General features: G+C 39.4%; 1 protein-coding gene across 1 annotated transcript in view; it reads right to left on the minus strand.

The window, feature by feature from the left end:
• Myo3a (myosin IIIA) overlaps positions 1–27,240 on the minus strand; it is a 186,403-nt gene that overhangs the window by 151,940 nt on the left and 7,223 nt on the right. Inside the window, exons 3-4 of the mRNA XM_032884634.1 lie at positions 11,147–11,251; positions 10,302–10,401 (exon numbers count right to left, since the gene is read on the minus strand). Of these exons, the coding sequence (XP_032740525.1) occupies positions 10,302–10,401; positions 11,147–11,251 (205 nt within the window). The remainder of the gene's footprint in view (positions 1–10,301; positions 10,402–11,146; positions 11,252–27,240) is intronic.

The raw sequence follows: 27,240 nt of genomic DNA on the forward strand, positions 1-27,240 counted from the left end.
AAGTATCAGAGCTCAGCTAAGCAGCAAGGCCTTATGGTTCCATCTAGTACTCTTCCTCCCGAGGTCCAGGGTGGCCATAGCTGTCCTTTGGAGACCACGCCCCCTGCTTCTCTCTCAGTTCTGAGAGTAGCCAGTGCTGTTTGCAGCAACTGGATTTAACATTGGTCAGAGTTAGTTTATAGTGCTTAGAACAAAGGAACCAAAAATACAAAGCCTCAGTAAGCTTAGACCTTAAATACCAAATTCAAAAGGACAATAGGCAATCTTGAGTTTTACGTCTGAAGAGGCTTTAGATTTATAGGAAATCATATTACATTTCTAGTTTGCAATTGTTTGGCATTAAGAATTTTCTGAGACAAACACTTGGCCTCTAAGAGTTTTGATCAAACAGCTCGAATGTGAAGAAATTCTAAGGAAGTCCACTGCCTATAGAAACAAAGGCAGTTCTCCATACATTTACTAAGAGGGTAAATATATATTAAGAATCACATTGACAGTCACTTTAAGGGATGGCATTATAGTAATAACGTGACAGAGGTATAACTATTCCTGAATGCTAACAATAGTGTGCACGCACGCGCGCACACACAAACACACACACACACACACACACACACACACACACACACACACACACACACACACTGGTGCTGATACGCCCTATGAAGGCCACTGGCAGGGCTCATGTAACAGACTACAATACTACAATAGAGTCTCATGCATCATTTGGTGTGTGCTGAGATCTTTAGGAAAAAAAGATACGTATTACTCCCCCAGAGCAAACTGTAGTAAACTAGGAAAACACAAAGACACAAATGAAATAAAAAAAAATACAACCATGTAGAGAAAGGGGTTCCTGAGAATATTAAGTGATTATAACATTTAAAACAGGCACACATTCGATTCTGAGACAGCAAAACCCAGCATTGGCTAAACTCTACATTCAATATGCTTCTGCAGTGCCCATTAAGCCTCACGATCATTTTACCCACAAAGATCTGAATCCATAGAGAGCATGTCTAACTTTCATGGGGTGAAATAATGCTGAGAGGAACTTATCTTCTGAGGATTAACTGCATTTCTACTTTCCATAAATTCCCATCAGGAAAACAGCTAAGGAGATTAAAAAAAACACGAAATCATGGAAAATTGGCATAAATGACTTTAAAGGGCTACAAGGATCCGAAGCACAAGTTCAGTAGCCCGGGGAAGTAAAAAGATTAGGAAAGGCATTTTGTCCAGAGAGTAACGAAAGGGATAAGTCACCAAAGTGGATCGTTATATAACTGCCTCCAAAGGGAGGATGCTGAAGGCTGGAAAATTCCAGGCAGAGAAGTTAAGATGGTGAGGTACTGTGGAAAGGAGCAGGATGTCAAAGAGAGATCAGGGCTAACAGCCAGGGCAGTACTCCACTGGAGTCACAGCCACAGGGACACGGCAGACACAGGTTTGTGCTAATGATCTTCAGCTTTCTGCTTTGTTGGGGGAATTTGCAGGCTACTCCAGGCCCAGCCAAGAAGTCTTGCTGGCTGTTCCTATTGTAGAAGTCTCAAGTCCGGAATGAGAGATGTACAGGCTTGGTGCTCCAGAGTCTCTTTGGTGTTTTTGAGAGATGGTAGAGATATCTAACACGTTATATGTTTAATATGTAATCTAATATGTACCAGACATGGTTTCCTATAGCCCATACAACAAAATTCTAAAAGTAATGAGCAACAGTGACAAAACTACATGAATGAGAGTCAAATTAAAAACACATATACAGAACTTTTCATGGTAAAAGGCCACAGAACACATCCTCTAATAGTATCAGTATTCTGCATTAAGACAGTGTGACCCGTAATGCCATATGTCTAACTGATGTGGTTATAATGCACAGATACTTGCTCAAACATTATTGTGGATATTTCTGTGGAGGTGCTTTTTGGATAAATCAGTATTTAACCTTATGAATTATAAGCAGATAATACCCCTGCAATGTGGGTGAGTCTGAATCAATCAGCCAAAGGCCTTACTAGAATAAAGGTTGTGCTTCCAAGCAGAAACAGGACACTGCTTGCAGTCACCCTTTGGACTTTGACTATAAGGCATTCCCCATAGCTTATACTGCAAACTGGGGACTGGCCAAGAGTCCCCAGCTAATTCTATGAAATCGGTTTTGTTAGGTTACAGGCATTCTGCTTCTGCTTTGAGAGAATCAGATGTGATGTCTTTGGGGAAATCAGACCACATCCCCTACATCTCTCTCTTGGTGGTTTGGAAAGAAACTCTGCCATGGCTCTGGAATTCTCCCATACCCTCTGTAGCTGTAAGGTTGGCTCCACTTGTGTCCCTCTTGAAGTCTTCCTTTTCTTAAGAGACAGGAAATTAAAGTCTAGAACATTCAGAAGCAACTCCCTCAATACCCACCCCCCAATGGGGATACAGCTCAAAGGTAAAGTGCTTATCTGTTATGCATAAGGCCTGAGATCTGATCCTTAGCCTGAAAAAGAAAATGTAAAATTAAGCTTTGTTTCAGGCAGGGACTTAGATGAGAAAATAGATGCCAGGCTTTAGAAGAGCCTAAGGAGATTCTAAGTTTGTATTTTAGAGTGACCCTTGGCAGAGAGAAAGCAAGCAAAGCACATACTTATATCCACAAAGTCTGGAAAGGCAGGAGAATCGGCTTTTCAGAGTTGCTACATCGTCAGACTGAAAGACCTAGTTTCAGTAGCAAAAACAAACTCAAAGGCAAACAAAAGACATGGGGAATACTGGCAAAGAGAAAAGAATAAGCCCATAAAAAGCAGGCCTGAGAAAGAACTATTCAGACATGCTCAGAGAACTAAACCGAGACACAGAAATACTTGACTCTAAATGAAATTGCAGAACAATTAAAAAAAAAACTAAGAAGTTCTTTGTGATAGCTAATTTAGACTGTCAAATTTATTGAATGGAGAATGACTAGAGTAGCAGTTCTTAACCTGTGGGTTGCGGCCCCTTTGGGAGTTGAACGACTCTTTCACATGCGTTCACTAAGACCATTGGAAAACACAAATATTTACATTGAGATTCACAGCAGTAGTCATATTATAATTATGAAGTAGCAACTTAATAATTTTATCGTGGGGGGTCACCATGACGTGAGGGACCAAATTAAAGGGTTGCATGGGAAGTTTGAGAACCACTGATCCACGGTTAATGAGATCTACCCTTGGGCTGTCTGTACAAGGTTTCTAGAGAGGTTTAAATGGAGAGGAAAGTCTCACCTTAAATGTAGGTGGTGATGGATCATGGACTGTAGTCCCAACCTGAATATAAAGGTAACAAGGGACAGCAAGCTGAGTGCTAGTTCTATTGCTCTCTGTTTCTTGGTCTATCTTGGATGAGGATTCCTACCCCTTTATCCTTGCCACCATTTCCTCTTCTATGCTCTTACCTCCAGAGCTGTACTCTGTTAAACTGTGAGCCTGTTTCTGATACTTCATCACAGCCATGAAAGCAAAGTAATGAAACATATTCTTACGGGAAAAGTACGAGTGGACAGATTTAAAGGTCTGAGAAAGCCATCAGTGAGTTTGAAGGAAAACAGGTGAAATTTTAATCATGCAAACACAATTAAAGATTGAGGTGAACAGAGCCCAAGAATTTATGACACACTATTGAGAGACACATAGAGGCATGGTAGGAATCCAAGGAGAAAAGAGAGAAAGGGGAAAGACTATTCAAAACGTAACAGCCAATTTCTGAATTCTATGGAAGGTGCGCATGAGCACATATGTAGGTTAATAAACTGTAAGCAGGGTGAGATCAAGGACCCTGCTTTACATCTGAACCTTCACCAAGACAGTCTGAGGCAGGGTCTTGGAAAGGAATAAGACAAGTGACTTCAGATACAGGGACACACAGAAAGAGTAGAATCCATCTTTCAGGAAGAACTTTGAAGCCAAAGATAATGACTGTAATTTTGAGAAATGTCTATTACTATTCAAGAATTCTATATCTGTTAAATTATCTTCCCCAAATAAGGGAGAGACTCAGACATTCCCAGGTCAACAAGAGCTGGAAGAGCTTGATACACTACAGTTTTCCTGGTAGGAAGTTGAAGGAGTTCTGCTTATATTAAAGACCCTGAAGGATGACTGGGACTAGCATGGTGAAATAAAGATTTCTGCAATCACACAGACTGAAAAGAGGGTACTTTCAATCTGTTCTTGTGGCTGCTGCTGTTGTTATTTTATTTTTAGAGACAAAGTCTCATTCCCAAGCCTTGGTTAGCCTAGAACTGGCACACACACATTTCATTTTGTTTTTCAATGTCTGTTTCATTCGGTAGTAAATGGCCCAAAACAATGCTATTTTCATCCCTAAACATTTTATAATTAACTACAAACAAGGATACTCTTACTTTATAGTCATCAAATTTTTGATTCATATATTTCTGTCATGAAATCTACAAACCTCAAATTTCAACAATAGTATCAAAATTGTCCATTATAACAAAATCAAAATGCAACCAAGATCATGCTCTCTTTTTGCCTTGTCCTATCTCTATGATCTGCAGCCTGACCAAGAACTCCTCTATCATGCCTTGAGTCTCCAAACCTAGTGATTTTTAAGATTTTAGGCCTGTTAGTTCATAGACTACTCCTTAGTTTGACCTGATATACGTCACCTCATTATCTGAGCTTTGGTGGGAATATAACAGGCTGATCCTGTCAGGTCAACTGATTTTCATTCTTCTTTTGACCAGTCATGTTCACTAGGATCACTTGATTGACACTTGACAGTAGATTTCTCCTTCATGAAGTTTCTCTTCTTCCTTTGTGCCTAACAGACAGGTATTTCAAGTTTCTGAGACAGCCCTGTTTCTATTAAACATCTGACCCACTAGCATAGGGCATCTATTGGATAAGTTAATTATTACTATAGTGGCAAACAAATGATGACTTGAAATCCCATATTCCTTCTATCTTTATCTGAGATAAAAGGCATTCTCTTTCCCCATCTATCCATGTGTACATGTATGCCAGTGTGGTTTAATGGACTTCTGTTTTGTTCAGTGAATTTCCATGAGCTCATCATTATTATCGTCTTAAAACTCAAATGCTCCCAGGTATGGTGAGTGGGCCTTTCTCTAGTTGGTGTCTATGTTCCTTTGACGTGTGTCTTCATTCACTAAGAAGTTTTTTAATGTTTTGGACAAAGTAGGTTCCAGGTGACTTTATTCAGCACTAAAATCATTCTTTCTCTAAAAGCCCTAATTTCCACCTAGTTGGGAACTATTATTTTAAAATTAAGACCTACAGGAGTGTTGTGCTCTGCATTAGTGGAGATGGTGAGGGAATATATAACATACACACATTTCACATCACATGTGCTATATTTTAAAACTGTTTTTATTTATTCTTTGAAATTTTCATACAACATATTTTGATCAAATTCATTCCCTTCCCCCAACTCCTTTCAGAACCTCCCACTTACCTAAGCACTCAATTTTACATTCTCTCTCTTAAAAGTAAAAACGGGAAGTCTACCTAGTTTGTGTTGACTGATTTCTCCTGAGAATGGAGCTTATATTGTTATACTCATTTTGATACCTACACGCACATTTATCCCTCTTCATAGTTGTAATCCTTTTATCTATCAGGCAAAAGCTCGACTCTTATTGTCCTGGCTGCAGTGTCTAGTCTTCACCCTCACCTCGTGCAGACGCTGACTCCACCTTACTTAGAACTGAAAACTCACTTGACATCACCACTACTACCCCTCATACCTTCCCTTCTTGTTCCACTTGGGGAACCAATACCCCATTCCATGCTACCATGATCAACACCCTACCAGTGTGAACACTTTCCTTACCTCTATGAAGGTTTAAGTTGTGTGGAACTGCGTTCCATTTTCATTTCTTGCCTGTCCCACCTTCTAATGGCTCTTGTTTTGAATTCTTAGGGAGAAAGAAAGGGTACTTCTAGTTCTAAAGTTTAAGTTAACCTTCCTCATTTGACCCTAATAAGTGGCTTATTAATGACTAAGTCACAACTTCTCTTTGACCTACATTACACATTAGGGATTAGTATAAAATGGGGCATGTAGATAATGAGAGATTTAAGGCCATAAACTATTCTGTCATAAGAACAATGTCTAAATAAATCACTAGATATGTATCTCATACACCTGCTCTGAAATGCTAAGTGCCCTATTAGAAATGAAGCTCCCCAGGGAAAAACCCACAGAGAGGAAAGCTGGGGCCTGGTTTTAAACTGAGCCTCTTTTTAATTTTCTATTCAAGATACAAATTGCTTTTTTTTTCAGCATTAGTTGACCTGCCTAAAGAAGCTGATCTCCTGAGAGCTCATTTTATTTATTGACTGACCACGTACCCGTGACTGCTTATGCAGCTCATTAAAGATGTTTACCACCTCACTAGTCTCTTAGCTCTCTAAGCGGTCTGGTGGTTTTCTGCAATAGTGTGTCTCACTTAAGAACAAAAACTGCTCTCAGACAGACTATGCTTATTGTTAGTAGTATTATCAAGCTAATACTACTTACTTTTTGTGTAATTAGATTTCTTAATATTTAAAATAATACTGGCTTTGTTGTAATAAAGGGCTATTTATTAGAAGCATAAGGACACACTGGGAATACTGATTTCATAATTTAACAATCGTGCATTAGGTATTTACTAAGTTTAAAGCACTTAATAGAGATGAAAGGCAAATATTCTGAGTTTTAAATGGTCTTACGTTTTTGTGAGATTCATGCATGCACACTGCATCACTCCTGTTCCTCCCTCTACTAGCTCTGACTCCATTCTCCCTTCCATTCATGATTTCCTTGATTACTGTTGTTCAATGCATATGTACATAAATGTATGTATATATATGGATACACACATAAACACACACACACGCACACATGCACACAGACACACACACTTACTAGTCTATTTAGCTTTGCCATTTGTAAAAGAATGAAAATAGACCATATCTATCACATGTCACAGAAAACTCAACTCCAGATCAATCAAACTCTTCAATGTGAAACATGCATGACATGCTAAAATTGCTGGAAGAAAATATAAGAAGAGCCCTCTAAGATTCAGGTTTAGGAGAGGACTTTCTGAATTAGGATTCCATCTGCCTGGGAACCAAGACCAACGATTGACAAGTGGTACTTATAAAACTCAAAAACTCCTATATGGCTAAGGGAACAGTCAACCAATTGAAAAGGAAGCCTACAGAGCAGGATAAATCTTTACCAGTTACATATCAGTCAGAGGATTAAAATCTAGAATATATAAAAAACTCAAAAGGCAAAGAATCAGGAAACCAGATGACAAAATTAAAACTGAGGTATGGAACTGAACATAAAGTTCTCCAAAAAAAAAAAGAAATAAAAATGAAAAAAATATCTAAAATATGTTCAACATCTTTAGTAATTAAGGAAATGCAAGCTAGAACTACTCTGAGATTTCCTCTTATTCAGAATGGCTAAGGCCAAGGAAACAACTTGACAAGTGCTGTTAACAGAAGAGGATTCACAGCTTGTGAGGTTGCAAACTGGTATAGTCACTTTGGTCACCAGTGTAGAGAGTTCTCAAAAAGCTAAAAAAGAAAATAAACTTACCATATGATCCAGTGATAGCACTCCTTGGCATATACCCAAAGGGTGCAGCATCCTACTCCAGGGGAAGTCACTCGGTCATGTTGATTTCTACCGTATTTACAATGACTAGGAAATGAAAGCACCGCGATGTCTTTCAATAGATAGATAACGCAAATGTGGCACATATACTCTATGGAATAATGCTCACCCGTAAAGAAAAATGAAATCCTGAAACATTTAGGAAAATGGATGAAAGTACAGCATATTATAGTGAGTGACGTCAGCCAGAACCAGAAAGATGAGCCTTGCATGTTCTCTTTCCCTGGTGGTGCTTCGCCCTGGATACTTGGCTGTGAACACTTGACCTAGTGTAATGGCCACCTACTACCTCACTGTACTCTAATGAGCTCAGAGCACATTTCATGATACAAGAAGGTAACGGAAAATCTTCTGTTGCAAGAAGCAGCCATCACTGAAAATTTGATTGACACGTAAAATGAGGGTATTACTTTGGATGTTGTAATTTTTGCTTTACTATATCTTGTTCCTTCTGCTCTCAAAGAACATTGCTACATTATAGAACCCTAGAAGTTTTAATTCATAAAAACCCCAAAAGAAACAATAACAACAACAACAGAAACCCCACCAAACTACCCGGCTATTTTAATCAATTAAATCCTGTATCTGCTTATTATGGAGAAGGAAACATAAGCATTATGTTACATGTAAATAATATGACGTGGGTATTGAACAGCAAGAGAACATTTAATAGACAACTGGCCCTATTTTCTAATGATTGATGAAAGTCTACAAGCAAAATAATCTAAGGCCCGAGCTCTAATTTTGTTTTATTAATCCATATATAGTAAACTATAAAGATGTCACATACAAGATTACCTAGGCTGGGAGCAAAGTTTGACACAGGGTTTGCCTGAGATGTATAAGGTTTAACACTACAAAACAAAACGAACAAAAGACAAGCAACAAAGCAATCATCTTACTTATAATTTGGATATATGTTTTTACTTGACATTGGAAAATATCTTTGAAAGTACATTTGTTAATGCCACTGGCTTGTCAGATTTTTCTTTGGTATCTGGAGATGTTTTTATAGTTGCTTTTAAACATCTTTCAACTAAGATGGTGTATCTGAGAGCATAGGAATGGTGAACGCTTAGGTCCAACATCAAGTTCTTCACTGGGCGTGCTTAGAATGGACACAGCATCATTTTCGAGGTAGATAACGGAACACTGTGGAGCAATGGAGCCAAGGGTTTCATCGTTCTTGCTATATTGAATTTCAAAAGGAAGTCCTTATCACACTTTAACCTGCCTGATCATTCAGTCATATAACTCTGAACTCAGTCAGCAACATACACAGGAAACACTCAGTTTAAAAATCTGACATTCACTGCCAATCTCACTGCTGCTCAAAAGTTTGTGAAATTCAAGGGAGATAAACAATAGTGTGCAATGCATAGTGGGTAGGCATGATATTCATGTGGATTTTTCTGTATCCCCTGAAAATCAAGCCTGGGCTAACTCAAAATACACAGGCATTATAGACTGATTTTATAGTAATTTCTAAAATTAATCAGTTATTTTGTGAAGCTTCAGTTTCTAGAAAATGCAAAATGAAAGGAAGTTTGCTGATTCAATTTATATTCTATGAACTGCTCTGCACAAAGCAGCAATTCTGAAGACTAGAATGAGACAGACTTGATTTTGAAAGACTCTCCTCATCTCCTCATACCTTATATTTCTAAGTGTCTTAGTTTACCTATTATGCCCAAATAATTCTGTTTGATAAAATTAAAATGAAGGAAATTCATAGGATCTTGAAGCACAAGGTTAGGGTTAGGGTTAGGGTTAGGGTTAGGGTTAGGGTTAGGGTTAGGGTTAGGGTTAGGGTTAGGGTTAGGGTTAGGGAACCTTGACTAGCTGGAATTCTCCAAGAGGAAAGAAGAGAAGCTTAAGAACAACACTGAGATCTCCTGCAACACTGTCACAGGCTTAGATGTTCAAATGTGGCAAAGTGCAGAATCATTTTCAACATGAAAACCATCTGACTACATAAAGCACATACTGTGTGTCTTGAACTATCACACAGAAACAAAGCTGGCCTAGTAAACATGAAAATTTACTGTTATACAACCGAGAAAACAGAGGACTATGACTGATTTTTTTTTTTTGGCTCAATTATGTCATCTAGGACATCCACCTAGTCTTTTTTTGCTCAGCTGGGCCTTCTTTGAGAACCATTAGTTTCTCGAGGTGAATTAAGATCTTTTGGGCATCATGATAAGACACACAGAATCTCAAGAACATCTTTCCCTGTTTCCTGCTTTGGGGGCAGGGAGTATTCCTCAGTGATCCTTGTAGAGCTCCCCATGTCAAAATCTCAGAGTTGGACATGTGTTTCTTTATGAATATATGTGTATACATACATACATATATATATGTGTGTGTGTGGTATATGTATGTATGTGTATAGGTATGTATGTATGTATGTATGTATGTATGTATGTATGTATGTATGTATGTATGTATGTTATGTGGGGCTATGCTGGGTGACTCAGGAGCCGTGAGGATCATTTGCCAAATTATCTGAATGAGATTCTGATTGATTTTCCTACTTTCAACTTGGAAAATGTGAGCCTCTTGGAAAGAGATAAAAATCACGCTACTCCTTGTACACTTGCAAGAAAACTTACCAAAATCTACCAGTTTGACTCCACCTTCAGTAGTCAACAGGATGTTATTTCCTTTGACATCACGGTGGATGGTTTTGTTGCTATGCAGATGCTGAAGTCCCTGGAAGATGGAAAATGTATAATGACTTTTAAAAGTACAAAACAATCATTTTTCAGGTAGTGTACTTGTGCAGAATTAATCCAAATGTGTTAAAATCAGCATTCAAAATCCAGTGGTTTGAATTGGTTAGTGGAATCCAAATTTATCATTTCTAACTTGAACTATACAAAAAGTCACAAAACAAGAGCACATTTCTCAGCTTTTTCCCAAATCTCTAAATGTTTTAATTACATTTATTTATATCTAAGTGTGTATGTGTGCGTGTGTGTATGCATGTGTGTATGTGTGTATATGTGTGCATGCATGTGAAGTCAGAGGATAATCCATGGGACTCAGTTCTCTTTCATTTTTCAGGTCCTAGATTGAACTTAGGTCATTGCGTCTGGCAGCAAGCGCTACCACCTGCTGAGCCATTGGCTTGCTCTCCAAAGTCTTAGAAATGTGTTGATTCCAATGAAGGATATTATTCTAGATACACTTATTTAAGATGGTGGCAAACAAAAACATAACTTTTAGAAACATTATTTTCTATCACAAAGATATTAAACTATTAAAGTTAAAAAATACTTAAGACCAGAAATAGGGTTCCGAAGACACAGACAAAGCTGGCATCTAAAAAGAGTCCAAATATGACCCTGTACTAGTCAATACTAACGTAGTTATAGTTTTCTAAAAATAGAATGCACGTTTTTATTCAGTTAGAACTACCTCCTAATTATTGCACAAAGAGTTCAAATAGCCTTACCATTAGTGCTTCATGTAAAATGTATGCAATTATAGGCTCGCTCATCCTTTCTCCCCTCTTCAGAAATCCTTTCACAAGATCAGTCACTGATCCTCCATTGCACAGCTGGAAATGAGCAGGTCAGATGGACATTAAAGCAAGCGTGGAACTGTGAGAGTTCATTTTGTGGAACTGGGGATATTTGCTAATGTAGAAGTGCTATGTACAAAGCGGTCATAGCTGGCTGAGAGGGAAGGTCATGAAAGAAGTTGTCCTGTCTTAACTTGTGCTGATGGGCACTATCCCACTGTATATTTTTCACTGATAGCACAGCAAATCTACTCACTTGTGGATTTTGTTTCACTGAAAGAGTTAATGACATTTCACAATACAATATATTTTGATTTAAATTTATTCTGTTCATCTTTCTTAAACAGTAAATTATTACAAATGCAGCTATCCATTACTAAGAGCAGAATTATAAAAAAGTAGGGGAGCTTTTCAGAACATATATGTCAGAAGGACATTTTGAAATAAAGCTTTAAAATTTTTATGAGAAATAATGCATACATACAATGGGTTTGTTATGAGTCCAATTTGCTAGCTTACAAGATTACTGCCAAACCACAAAGGCTGAGTTAGGCAAGAGTCTACCTAACTCAGAGAGGAGGCTTCTAAAAACAGACAAGATGATCTAGCCATGGGTGATTTCTTCTCTGCAAGTCTAGAAGTCTAGATTGCTATCATAAAACAATATTTGACTCATGTTGTCACATATATAAATTGTGTGAAAACATACATGAACATTTATGTACTCTAAAAAACAAAGGATTTTTACATAGGATATATTATGTCCTACTCCATCTACACAATGCTATTTGTATGTATGTTCTCAGGGATGACCATTAAAATTGGATAATCAATTGTTGTGCTATTCCCTGGAGAAGCAAGAAGGATATATAGGGAGAATTAGATAGAGGAAAGAAAAGAGGAAAATGATGGAAGATGACATCAAAATAAAAAGAAATCATTTAAACTAAAAGAACGGATGCTTGTTATATGAAATAACAATCTTTTTTTTTTTTTTTTGTTCTTTTTTTCGGAGCTGGGGACCGAACCCAGGGCCTTGCGCTTCCTAGGCAAGCGCTCTACCACTGAGCTAAATCCCCAACCCCGAAATAACAGTCTTTAAAGAGATTTCCTCACTTTCTTCAACTCTTCACTATTGTCACTGTTCCCATTCTCCATGAAATAGAGTTCCTGTGTCAGCCTCTGAAACACTGATGGACCTACTCCTTGTGTTACATTTTATATAAGTAAGCATATTATTACCAATGGGAAAAAGAACAAATAAGCTTCCAAACAATTAGGAAACTTCCCTAATTTTTAAAATGACATTTTCTTAAGAGGTAATTGGACAAATGACATTTTCTTTTATTATTATATTTTGTTTGTTTTCTAAATTATTCATAATATCATGTAAATAGTTTTAATAAAAATCATATTTTTCTTTAAAAACAAACACATGATGTTTTACACTTCTTACTCTAAAAGCTTCCCTTAAAATGTTTCTAAAACTTGTTCTGGTATCCTGTTGTAAGAGGTCTCCTGAATGACTCCTTCTCTTCACGGTCTCCAAGTGAAATGAGCAGAGAGTTGTACTTGCATAGGACTGACAACTAGAGCACAGCTTTCATCTAAATTAATCTGCAGAGGAGAATCTCCTACTTAAAGTTAGGGATAAGAACTGTGACTTTACAAATGTATTCCCCAATTTACGATGAAATCACCAGAAGCTATTCTGGTTTCTGATATTTCAGTTAATATAGTTCTAAGGCGTTGACGGATATACAGTGCTTTAAATGTACACTGTTAAAAGAAGAAACAAACCCCCCTTTTAGGCAAAGTTGGCAAGCACACTGAAGGAAAGATGAGAGGACAATACTCTAGGAAACAATCTAGAATATCACGTAGCCTCTGCTCTTCGGCATCCTCCCTCTCTGTACACAAAGCAGGAAGAATCTAAATAAGACAAGAAGAAAGAATATGGTAGAGAAAAATTTCATATTTGGGCTCTGCAAAATTAGGTAACATTGAGTTCCACTAAAACCATACCAGGGAGGCATCCCATCTGCAGTAAAGACCAACACTGATACAGCAGTGGATATGAGAAGAGAGGTCAGAGGTTGAACGATCTTGGACTGAGACAACATTACAAGGATGGTTGGATTCTGCAAGTCATTGATCCCCTGATGCCATATACTATCATCCTTCCCTCAGCGAGGGTGAAGGCCATTAGCCAGGACTTTTATCTGTGGTCTCCCTTGCCCCAGATCTGATCTATGGGCCCTCCTTCATTACCTGCCTTTCCGTCACTGCCTGGGACCCTACACAGCAACCATTTTGACCCTCTAACTCACATATAGGCAGGGAAGAAGAGTGACAGCAAATGTATCTTTAGCATTCTAATTGGAAATATTAAGTGCATTTTCTCCAACATCTTTTCTAATATGGTTGAATTTTACTGGGATGCTGAACACATCAGGGTTAGATAGCATCGGACAAGATTCAGCACTTACTGGGCACAGGGCATATTCCTAACACATTGGCACAGATTATCCATGAACCTCACCATTTTTGGAAGCAAGCATCACTGTCTCCATATTAAAGATGAAGAAATGGAAGCACATTCATTCCAGCTAATGTGGGATTATGTACAGCCTGGCATTTCAGGGGCCGTGCTTTCTTTTGTATCAGGAAGAAGATATGCTTGTACCATACAGGGTCAGGCTGCCTCCACTATAGGTCGGCAGATTGTATTACAAAATTATTCTGGAGGAACTGAAAAGAAATGGAGTCCTTTAACATGCAGGCTCATCTTTTAAAAGACCCAGACGTTACAGTTAGTTAACAATTAGCAAGATTCTGAAAGCTAGAGATTCCATTTCTTCTTCCCCTTCCTTTGTTCCTTCCTTCCTTCCTTCCTTCCTTCCTTCCTTCCTCCCTTCTTTTCTTCCTTCCTTCCTTCCTTTCCATTTCTTCCTCCTCGTTTTCTGTCCCCTCTCCTCCTTCCTCCTCTCCTTTTGTAATGTGTAGTTTTTTCTGATTCACATTCTGTGGTTGACTTAAAGTGGAGTCCCTTATGTCAGCCCTATCAAAAGTAAAAAAGAGAGACTCTATGGCAGTATTGTCGGAGCATGCCTATGACCAAAAGCTGTCAGGACCACACACTCAGAGGCCCCCATTGTACCAAGTAGCTTCTCAAGCACATCTGCCTAGATCTGCATTCTCAGCCAGACTGATGTCACCCAGCTAATGTGTCTTTGAAAGCTGCCTCCTTATCTTACTGTCTTTGAATGTTCCTGTATTTACTCTGGTTGTTGCATTTCCATAGTTCTAAAATATTGGTATTTGGAGAAAATCTCTGGCTAATTGTTTTGTTTAGGTTGACACCACTATGCTTATAAAGAAGTCTGAATTCTGGCTTCTTTGATTCAGCATAGTCCATTCACTGCTTTTTAAATATTGTTTGACTGTTGATCCTCCTCTTCCTCCTGTCTCTTCCTCTGCCTCCTCCTTCTATTCCATGAATACCACTGAATGGAGGGCCACTCTTTACTTGATAACTGAAGAATGCCTGAATTGTTATCAGTTTGTAGTATTAGGTTATGTATCATTATTGGCTTGTGAATGGCAACAAACACACCCCTCTACTATAAAATGTCAGGGCAGTGACCACTTGAGTAAAGGGCTTTATCATTATGATCTGTATTTTCAGTTCAATCTTTCTGTAAATCCCAAACGACTCAAAACCTAACATTTGTTCACTAAACAAGCAAACAAGCAAAAAGCCAAGCAAAAGCCCAGAAGCTAACACTAACACAGTGAAGGGCCATACAAACCTAACCCCAGTTCAATAAGAGTTAAAGCCCTTTCCAGTGTATGCTTGGAAACAATTTAGTCTTGGTTAAACTTTTTCAATTGGCTCATTATTATTCTTTCATGGTGTTAAGCATGGATATAATGAATTTTAGTCATTTTCACTCCTGTTACCCTCCCTCATCCCTTATCCCTCATCCCTCATCCCTCTCTTGTTGAAACCCTTCTTCCCAACAGATCACCTTCCTACTTTTCCTGTCTTCATTCTGTGTATGCCCTACCATGTGTAGTTAGAGTTGTTTGCATGAGTGGGTGGTTATTTACTGAATCATGAACAATGGAAGAAAATGGCAATCTTCCCCAATAACCACTAACTGTCTACAGACCTTCAGAATTGAAGTTTATATCCAGTGTGAAGTGAGGTGCTGACCCAGGAAATAGTCTTGACACAATGCATGCAGATATGAATTCATCATAATAGTATTTCAAGATAAATGTGTTTTTCAAGAATCACAATTCATTTCTTCATATTATGCAAATACTTATTGAGCTATTAGCAGGTACGAAGAATGGAGACAGGTCTTCAAGTTGATCAAAGGTAACAAGGACACCTGTGGTTCTCAAATCCAATCCCAGGGATACCTCACAATACTTAGAGACACATTTTTTTTGGGTTGGGGCTGGGGAATTAATTGCTATTGGGATCTGAAGGTGAGCGATGAGGCCAACCATCGGAAAGCTCAGAGAACAGCCCTCCCTCCACAATGCAGAATCACTCAGGGCAAAATGCTAACAGTGCCAGGATTAGAATAAATGATTCCTAATTAGAGAAATAATATCCAATCTCATGAATTGTTTGTGGATAGGAGATGCATATGAGAATACCCACAAAGCTCAGAGAGGCAGGCAACACAGATGGAGTCTGCCATCAAAGGCAGAGAGTAGTTCCCACCAGGTTATTTGAACATTTCACTGTGGCTACTGTGAAATTTACCGTGTCTTATGAAATTCAGTAATGTCCTTTGGAGGGTGCAGCTTAGTTTTATCCGATTTTTCTTTATGCCCCCATCTTTCTCATTATTGGGATGACTAGGCTTTTCTCCAAACATAACATTTTGTGACCCTCCCAAGATGGAAATTATATAATTTTCCTATATGATTCTACTAAAGCTCACTAAACTTTAAAAAGGTGTGTATATTTGAACTAAAATAGGGGAAGTTTTTTAGTGGCAAATAAAGAAAAATGTTCTTCACACCAGTAAATATGGACACTGGCCTCGGCTGCGCAGGAGCCACTGGGCAAGCTGGCAGAGAGAGAGCCAGGGCATGAAAGACACAAAAAGGGGGTTGTAAGCAGTGCTGGATTGTTCTGTCTAGAAAGATCAACTGAGCCACCCAAGGATATCAGAAGAAAGACACGACTGCTATTTAAGGAAGAATTCTATGAAGTCACCAATGACCCTCAAAAATTTTATTATCCTCTAATTTAAGGCTTAATGGGACAACATAAAAAATTACAAATCTTTCCAAACAATAAAATAATAGACAAGAGATCACAGTCACATTCTTTACATTTTGAAATTATTAACCAAAAATATCCATCATGGCTTACACTTCATTATCAACTTGAATAGATACAAAAACCACAAGGAAAACAAACATGTAGGTGTGTCTGTGAGGATATTTTCAGGAAGGGTTAACTGAGGAGGGAAGGCTGTCCTCAGTGTGGGTGGCATTATCCTCTCTGTAGCCTCTGATCCCAGATTGAATAAAGAGGGGAAGAGGAAGCTACTGGTACTAGAATTCAACTTTGCTTCCTGATGGTGGACACGGGAGCATTCGCCTCACTCTCCGGCCACCATGCCTTCCCACCATTGTCCCCACAAACTATCAGCCCCAACAAACTGCTGCTTTAGTATTACACTTTGTTACAACAAGAAAAGTAACAAGTTACCTTCTTACCCAAAGCATAAACACACAAACTGTCTGAAAATATAAATGCAGAGATTTAAAGTGATAAGCAATCTTTACTCTTCAAATTTACATTTTGTCCTTTGAATTTCATTTTTAAATCCCACAAAAGAAAGTGTGGGTTACCTAAGTAATTAAGACAGTAATGTTTTACACAAGATCTATAACTATTTATCATCTAATATCTAGTACTTAGTATCATTTACAGACATTAAAATGCACTTTAGGGAGTCATATTAGTTAAAACTTTCTTTAAAAAGCATAGTCCAGATAAAAGTTAAAAAAAATCAAAATCACTATCTGGAAAGAATAGACTCAAGAAAGTCAGATTGTTTGATTTTATTTAGAGACAACACGGTATGCTTGAAATAAAGGAATTTTATATCCTTCATTTTTAATTTTATTGACATCTTATACTATATTATAATATGGTATGAAAACTTTCCATACTAAGAAAGCAGAGTTTTGGATATAAAAGTCGATCAATCAACCAAATAACCAAACAGCCAATCACAAAACTGCAGAGAGGGCAACACTGAAATCACGCAGAATCTGTCCACTTGCACCAGATTCAGTGAACTCCTCCAGGATGTCCTGGCAATGGCACCTTTCTCAATTTGGACACAGTGGAATGGTGAAGAGAGAGGAGGAAATGCTTGCCTTTGTCTTTAAGGTCTATTCTACAAGATGGGTCTCATGCCTGGGATTGTAATCAGGGCCTAAGCCTTAGGGGAGAACCTGCTATTATTCTGCTAAATAGACAAAGAACACTGACAACTAATGATTTAATGCTAACCATAGATTAATTTATCTCAGCCCTTCCATCAAAGCTTCCTTCTGAATTAGATGCTGACTAATAGAGGCCAAACTAGTTCTCATCAGAGCACAAGAACCTGCAGGGCACACAGCCCTACACAGGACATCTCATCACTCCCTCTCACCAGTGCACTGGTTCACTGTGGTCTTATCACCATGTGAATCACAGGGGAACGTCTACCTAGACGTTGATTAGGAGGAATACAAGCTCTAAATAATTCCTTCCATCCAGATGTGTCGAAGCTCAACAATATGTTTTCCATCCAAGAAATCCATTTCCCAGGCAGCTTTTGGCAACAGTGGTTTAGCCTGAGCAACACAAAACTTTATTACTGAATGAACTGGATAGAGTTATGGTAAAATGGAAAACAAATGGAAAGAGGTATAAAATATGAAAATTAGTGTAGGAATAAAAATCAATGTTTTATTGATGACTCTGTGGCTCACTCTCTTAAGCAGTCAACAAACAATATGGTTATGGCCCAAACTCTGATTCTTCCCTGACAGTTAGTGAAGATTCAAATACTGTCCTGATGAAATGAACTGTCTCTACCAGTCTAAACACCATCCCTATGAAGGGCGCAGAGTAAAATTTAAAGTGAAACATGACAATTCTTAATGGACAAAAGAATGGAAATATCTAAAATGAACTGCAGACAATCTCAAGTTAGACAATAGATCATCAAAATAAAATGAATGCCACCACAAAGAGTGAACGGTGCTATATTTATCCTAAGCGATTTTACATCTCCAAGATAGACTGGAAGGGAATTCATGATAGGAATTTATAGCTCCCACCTCCCAAAGTATATAGCTTTGCAACATAATCTGAAAATAGATCCTGGAAGCTCTTTAATCAAACAAAATTGAGGGATAATTTTCCTAAATCAGAGCTCCACGAACTAGGAGCATTCTCAAGCCTCTAACACAGCAGACGTGAGCCCAAACAACCAGGAGAAAAGTGAGGTCATTCCGTAAGCAACAGTGCAGTGCTTCTGAAAGGCAGCTTTTGCAGATCCTCTAACTATATTCTGTTCCCATTGAGACAAAGAGAGCGATTTTGACGAAAGGATTGTTAATATCTGCAGTTAGAAATTCTTACTTTCCCTGCCTTTTCTTTGCTTTGTTTTGCTCTCCGTGTCTTCTGAGGTCGTCTGCTGAAATAGACCGTGTTCTGTACTGAGTCACAGAAGCGCCATCATTTTCCAGAGCTTAGTTCGATTTTGCTCTGTTCATTTTAGAAAGGCCAACACTCACGTTGGAGCCTTTCTCTAGACATGTGTCTACATCAGCACACGCGGGGAAGGAGGTAAAAGCTTGCTGTGAGTCACACCTTCCTGGTGACTACTTCATTTACACTGCCATGAGCAATGAGCAGGAGTTCAGTTTGCCCCACAACCTTATCAGTTCCTGGCATCATCAGCTTTTGTAGGTTCAGTCATATGACTATTATACCAAGTAGTATTTTTTATGCTTTTAGCTTAACTTTCCCCATAGCCTAAAAGTGTTAGACATTTCTTTTCATTATAAATTGGATATTTTATTTATTTACATTTCAAATGTTATCCCCTTTCCCAGTTTCCCCTCTGCAAACCTCCTATCCCATCCCCCTTACCCTGCTTCTATGAGGGTGTTCCTCCAGCCACCCACCCACTCCTACCTCACTACCCTAACATCCCCGTACATTGGGGCATCAAGCCTGCATAGGGCCAAGGGCCTACCATCCCACTGATGCCAGATAAGACCCCTTTAGCAACTTCAGTCCTTCCTCTAACTTCTCCATTGGGGTCCCAGTGCTCAGTCTAACATTCAGCTATGAGCCTCCAACTCTGTATTGGTCAGTATATGACAGAGCCTCTCTCTAGAGACAGCTATATCAGGCTCCTGCCAGCAAGCACTTTTTGGCATCAGCAAGTGTCTGGCTTTGGTGTCTGCATGGGGATGGATCTCCAGGTGGGGCAGTCTCTGGGTGGCTTTTCCTTCAGTATCTGCTCTACTCTTTGTCCCTGTATTGCCTTTAGACAGGAGCAATTCTGGGTTAATTTTTTGGAGATATGTGGGTAGCCCCATCCCCAGGGCAGTGGGGAGAGTCATACCTAACCTCTGTATATGGTCTGGACAGGTTCTCCCTCCCCTTTGTGGCTTTTGTGGGGTATTTCAGTTAATGTCATCCCTGTGGGGTCCTGGGAGGCTCTTGCTTTCCTGGCATCTGTGACTTTCTGGTTGCTATCCCCAGTTCCCCATCCCCCATTCTACACATCTCTGTTCAATTTCCTGACCCTCTGTACATCTTCTTCTCCTCCCATAGACACTTCTTATAAATTTTGTAGCGAAGCACTCACTAATATGTGTGGTGGGTCCATTTTATTAGGTGAGATTTCTACTATTCTTATTAGCTGAGAGCATTTAAAGCATGGGCATTGAATTTCAACATACAGTTTCAGTGTTCCTGCCTACCACCCCACCCCCAATTTTATTAAATGCAATTATTGTGTGAGAATTTTTGTTTCATCAAACTTATTTTAAGATTTCAATAAACTAGTATTTTTGGAACAAATCCCTGTCAGACAACGCAAGTGCATGCAGAATGCCAGATTTGCTCCTTACAATGTCTTTGTCTTCCTTCGTCAGTGTAAGGCTGGTCTCCAGAAAGCAGTCAATAAATCCAATTCTCTTCAAAATATTTCAAAAGATTCTTGTTTCAAAAAAAAAAGTCAGTATAAAGAATTCATGGATGCAGTCATCAATAAAAATCAGAAAAACAGAGAATTATTTAAAGTAACAGGGACAAAGCTGCATCCAAACCACATGCATTTCTCATGTACTCCCAAGCCTGTGCTGTAGAAGCTACATCCTAGGTAAGGGTGAGGGGCTTCCTTCCTCTGCTGTGTCCTCATTCACAGGATGGAGGCCCTAATTCTGGTAAGCAAGCTGATAACACTCACTCGCTCCCGGCTTGTTCGTTAGGTATACCATAAAAGGCCAGAAGAGAAAAGTTGAGAATAGAGGGTTTTTCCTTAGTCCAGAGTTCTGCTCATTCTCGAGGTATCTCTGCAAGAGATGTGGACCCCTGCCCCCGCTGGCAGCTCTGAAACAGTGGACCAGAGATTTTGCCCACAGGCTGCCATAGGGACAGAGGGCTGCAAAGTCCTCCCCAGTGTACCTGATATTACTCATGAGAGAGTGAGATATTCAAATCTAAGGAAGCTTTTGAAAATAGTGGGAACTCTGGTAATTGTGCAGCTCAGTGAGAGCAGCAGGCTAACTACAGACTGTGTAGTATAGGAAGCAGGATCAAAGAAACAGCTAAGAACTCTGTTGGGGTCCTCAAAGACTACTCACAGAAAGTGTGCCTGCATTTAGCTGATCAAACTGTGAAGCAATTCTTTGGCCCAGGACATTGCTGAAATCTATAGAGAAATCAGCAGACAGTAGGTGGTGTTCAACAGCTTGGTGTCATACAGAAACAGACTGGTTTAATAGAAAAATCAAAGGAAGATCTAGCTAGGGCTTGAGAGATAGCTCAGTCAGTAATGTGTCTGCTTTACAAGTGCAGGAACCTGAGCCTTGTTCCCAGAACCAGTGTCGGGGTAGCCGAGGTAACATGTGTGTAATCCCAAAATTGGGGAGGTGGAGCCAGTAAGATCCCAGGGCCTTGCTGACCTTAGCCTAAGTGCTAAGAGTACCTGACTCATGAGAGACCATGTTTCAACAAAAATGGCAGACAGAGCCTAAGGAATAACAACTGATGTCTCTGACCCCCACAGATCCAAACACCTACATGCATGCACCCACACGTATATGTGCACACTCCCCAACCCAAGAAGTTCTTGTTAGAAAGCACCGTCAACTGTGAACATGCCAAAGCAAGGCCTCTAAAGAGTAATGTAAGGGAAACCCATTTTATTAAAATACTTAGTCATATTTACTAAAGTCCAGACAGTAAGCACTCCGAGAGAACTGGCATTTAAAATACCTACAGGAGGATTACCTAAAACATCCAGTTTTCAACCACACTATGAGACAAAGGAAGACTTAAGAAAATGCTACCATCTAGACATGAAACAAATAGGCAGCAGGAACTGTATGTGAAAGGACACTGATGATGTACCTGACAGACAAAGGCATGAAAGCAGGAGTGAAAAATGTTTTCAGACTCTAAGGGAAACCATCATTAAAGTGAGAAAGGTTTGATGCTAATGCCGCATAGAGAATATTAAAACGGAACTAAATTTTTTTATTATAGTTACTTTATTTTCTTCTTCCCTTTCCTTCCTCCCATGTACCCCTGACTACTTGTGCTCTTTCAAATTCATAGTCTCTTAACGGGGCTGGCTTAAGAGTTGAGAGGTTTAGTCCATTATCAGCATGGCAGGAAGCATGGTAAGCCGCAGGAGGACATAGTGTGGGAGAGGTAGCTAAGAGTTCTACATCAGGACCAGCAGGCAACAGGAAGAGAGAGTGACACTGGGCCTGGCTTGAGCATCTGAAGCCTCAAAGCCCATCCCTAGTGACACACTTCCGCCAAGGTCATACCTACTCCAACAAGGTGACACCTAATGGTGCTAATGCCTGGGGTCCTATGGGAATTGCTTTCATTTAAACCACCACAATACTTGTCTTTATTTTAACTGTAATTTGTGAATAATTTAGTTGGGTCTTGAATTCTAACATGACATCAGTTTTTACTCAGGACTCAGATGTCATTCTGGGGTGTCCTAGGAAATGTCAGACTCCTGTGTGTCTTTTGTCCTTCTCTGCTCTGCTCATGATTATCTCCAGTATTAGTTTTTGGCATTTCGATTAGGATAAATCTTAGTATAATTCAGTGTGGGCAACTGTGATGTTCCTGTATTTAGGTCCATACTCTTTTTTCCTACCACATATCTCATCTAAAGTTAACCTCAACAGTTGTTGTTTATTTTCTTTTCATAGTTACTGCCATTTCAGTTCTAAAAGTTCTACTTACTGCTTTACAATTTCCATTTAATTCAATTTCATTAATTTTCCTTTCTTAAAAAAAACTATTTGCAACAGCATTGAAGTTCTAACTTGCTAATTCCAATGTCTCTTTCTACTGATCACATTTTCTTCTGACTGGTTCACATTGTTCATATACATGTATATTTATATGTATATATAAATGTATATTTATATATATCTATACATATAATACAGATGTAAACATGTATATTATATATTTATAGAATGTAAAATATATATACATATGTATATATATATATAAAACTTAATACTGGAACTGGCCATTGTTAATGTTATGTTATTGAATTTCTGGGTTTTGCTGTCTTACATGAATGAACACTGAATTTCATTCTGGAAGGCAGTTAATTAGCTTATAGATCAATTCAAGTCTCCCAGGAAGCTCTTCTCCTAAGGTTAACTTACCCTTCCCTCTAACTTGAAGCCTTTCTGAGGTCTCTAGTAAATGCTTCAGGTGTAGTCACATCACTCTGCAGCGAGCTCATCCTGTGCATACTGCAGCATCACAGAGATTCATTCCTCCTCTGTTTTGTCCTCTGCCCAACACCCGCACACTCTGTTCTAGTCTAAGAATGTCCTCACTTGTATTTCATCACATACACACTTTTCCCCTTTGGAGGAAGTTTACTGCATGGCCTCTTCTAACCATGGACACCTTTCCAGTCTTTTCAGATAGATGGACTTGCTTTGATCTTGGCATTAACTGCATTTCTCATCACTGTGGTCAAATATAGGACAGAAACAACTTCAGTGGGGGCAGGCTTCATTTTGGATCATGTCAGAGGGTATGTTCACTCTGGAAAGGAAGGCATGGTGGGTAGCACAGCTTCTCACACGGTATCACAAGAGGTTTATCTGGAGAAGAAGTGAGGCTGAGCCATAATTCTGCAGTACCACCTGGTTCTCTTGGTGGCTTGCATCTGCCAGCTAAGGCCTATGTATTAAAACAATGGTTCTCAACCTGTGGGTTGTGACCCCTTTGGAGGACACGATCATGCATCGGATATCTTACATATCAGATATATACATTATGATTCATAACAGTAGCAAAATTACAGTTGTGAAGTAGCAACAAAAAATAATTTTGTAGTTGGGGGTCATCACGACATAAGGAACCGCATTAAAGAGTCTCAGAACCAGGAAGGTTGAGAAATAGGCTAAAAGGTTTCACAACGTCCCTAAATATCACTACCAGGTGGAGACTCATTTCAAACAAGAGATTTATAGAGGGATTAATATCCAAACCTCCTAAGTGATGCCTTTCTGTGGCCTGTGGTATAGGCTTGCCTCTAAGACTAAAGGAGAGCTTCATAATGTTCAGCGCTTTCCCATTGTTCGAAAGATGCTGTATATCTGTGCAATTCTGTCCAGTGTTCTGTCTGTGCATGTAAACACTGCATGCTGACACCAGTACCATCATGTCAGAAGTCAGAGATTTCCACTAATTTCTCTGCTAACTGGAGAACCTGTAAGAGCGCTTTCTGGCCTCTCTTTAGGTAAGAGTCATCTGAGTGTTTGAGAACAGCTTCAAACTGGATATTGTGGTACATACCTTCAACCCCAGCATTTGGAAGGCAGAGATAGGAGAAGGACAGCCTGGCCTACTGAGTGAGTTCCAGGAGAGCCGGGGCTACATAATAGAGAGAGCATCCCGCCTCAACCTAAATAAACGAAGTAGCTTCCAGATTTCATTCATGAATTTCTCCTTCATTGGTACAAGCACTCTATGTTTATAATCAGGAAGTCTGGGGGATCTACAGAGAAGCAAGCCTCTGCAACCACATTTCTTTTCTGTCAGCAAGTTAAGATGACAGGCCTCCATTGTGTCTCCTTGCCAAATGCCTTCTCTTTTATTCTCTACTATTATGCCTGTTTATACTCTCCACATCACTAGCAATAATAAGTAATTTAGCTTTGAATCATTTCTCCACCACTATACTAATCACCTCTAATGTACGTTCATCTTAGTCCCCTACTGAGAGCCTCCAACCTTGGCCAGCCCAAAGTAAGAGGTGAGTTCAGGAAGCAAACAACTGACTAGATGTAAATTCTACAAAGGTATCCACACAAGTACACATGTGTGCACAGTAAGTAACAGGTCAGCTTTTCCTATGGTATAGATAGGGTCTGCTTAAAGTGTGGTGTGTTTCAATAAAATGTGTGTGTGTGTGTGTGTGTGTGTGTGTGTGTGTATAAAATTCTAAATGCCAAAAACGTGATAAAACGATTCTGAAAGCAGACACCACCTAAGAGGCATTCCCTAATATGTGCTCATATACCCGTGTGACGTGTCATGTGAGCTTTCTAGTGTGAAACCATTGGTTTGATCTTGTCACCGACAACTGATTCCTTTGGGATGTATTTTGGGAGCTCCGACCACCAAATTGAAATTCAAAACAGTTCTCTCACTCTAAGATGTTTCAAAATTCTCGGGGAAACACTTGATAACTAAAAACCTATGAGAAAGGAAAATAATTTATCAGATGAAATACTTGAATGCACATAAAGAAAACCTATTAATCTATCAATTAGCAACACAGTCCCTGAAGCAACACTATCTGTACACTGCACTCCTGTGCAAGCAACACTGACTTTGGCACGCTCTGAGGTGTACGGTAGGGCAAGAAGGACAGTGAGACTTATTATGTTATTTATGCATTTAGGACAAACAACATAAAGGAGGACGCTAAGGTTCTTTTCCCATCTTGCCCTTTAAACAAAACCATAAATAAAATTACTCCAGGTAATCGCTGTCTCTTCTGTTGCAGACACATGAAATACTAGCCTTTCAGATGAGAGCTGGGAACGGTTTTCCAGCCCGAGAGCATGAAAGGAATCATGCTGTCAGTCTGCAGCTCCACTGCAATCGTGAGCTGCCACAGGGAAGAAGGAACAATACTGGGCTAGCAGAGGAAGGCTTCTGCTCCTGTCCTGCTTCCCGACACAGCAGAAAGATTGCCATGGCTTTGCAGCCCCTCTGCGCTACATAATATTAATGTGTTAATACCGAACAAATAGAAAACCCTCATTCCCTGTGTTGTCTTTTATTATCCAATTTTCCCCCTTATGGCAGACCTTATATAACTTCTAGATGTAAGTATAAGAAAACCCAGAATAACAATGCCTGACACACGGTATACTAAGACACCCCAGTGACCTACAATGCACATTTGAGAGGCTTCGTTACTATTTACTGAATTTTTTGTGCTTTCAAACACCACCTGTAATTGACAGCCTTTGATCTCCTGAAAGGGATATAATTTCAAAGAGAAAATTTTCTATACTTGGAAGGCCATGAAAGAAAGCAGCGTCACTATTACAAATGAACAAATCAGGGATGATTGAGATGAAGACCAGGACACGCTCTGCAGCACTACTACCAGGGAGTAATTAGCACAGAGATGCATTAGGCCAGAAAGACTCTTTTAACAGGAGGATGTCCTATTCTGAATTTTGTCTCATTACTGCTGAAGGCACACTAAACAAATGGCTTGAGTCTGGACTCTCCTTCATAGTTAAAACGTGGCTGTTAATTCCGCCAAGGAGCGGAAATTACAGGAAAATCTCAGGTCTTCTTTTGTGCTCAGCAGCAGCAGCACGGGATTGATGGAAATGTTTTAAGTCAATATGGCTCTGTGGGTTTGCTCTCCTGCTTTGGATGATAAGAATAGTCAGAAACCTAACCCACCTTTCACTTTCTCAGGCCCACACCACCCTTTTCCTTTATGGACCTCAATAGGAGACACTAGGGGTTAAGGAAATTCAAAGTCAAAATGTCATGCCTGTATTTTACCAAACAGGACAAATTGATACATTGTATAAGGAGGCATGGGGAAAACAGATACAATCACCTGTCCTGCTTGAATATGTTCATCACTACAAATAAAAACCCTCCACAGGTGTTCCATAGACTATGGACAAAGGCTGAGCCACGGCTACCATGGCGCCCTTGTCTTTTTATGAAGTGGTTTTGTCTAAGTGGAATCAGGAAGCAATGGCTGCTTTCACTAAGCTGGGGAAACTTTAGACTGCACATGAACATACAGACCAGTCAAATGGAAGCGGTTCCTGAAAAGAGGCTGGTGCACTGTCGATGCTCAGACATTTGTGGTGTTAGGGGATAGATGAAAATAAAAGAAAGATTGATCGATTTGAAAAAGATAATTTAAAAAAGAAAAACACAGTAAAAAATAGACTGCCCTAGTAAGATACGGAGAATTTCTATTCTGACAATCTCAGTTCTGGATTAAAACTTAAATGAAAAGAGTCTTCATCTCGAGTTAGAAGCTGCTACAGCCATTTGCGTTTGCTGGCCTTCCGCCTGGCAGGCTGATGGCTCTGGAGGCCTGTCACTAAGAGCTCAGATTAACCCCTCCTGTGCATACCTTATTTATAGGGACTCACATTAAAAGCAGAGTGTTATTAGCATGCTTCTTTGGGTAACATCA

The sequence above is a fragment of the Rattus rattus genome, chromosome 14 (genome assembly GCF_011064425.1).
Source record: "Rattus rattus isolate New Zealand chromosome 14, Rrattus_CSIRO_v1, whole genome shotgun sequence".
NCBI lineage: Eukaryota > Metazoa > Chordata > Mammalia > Rodentia > Muridae > Rattus > Rattus rattus.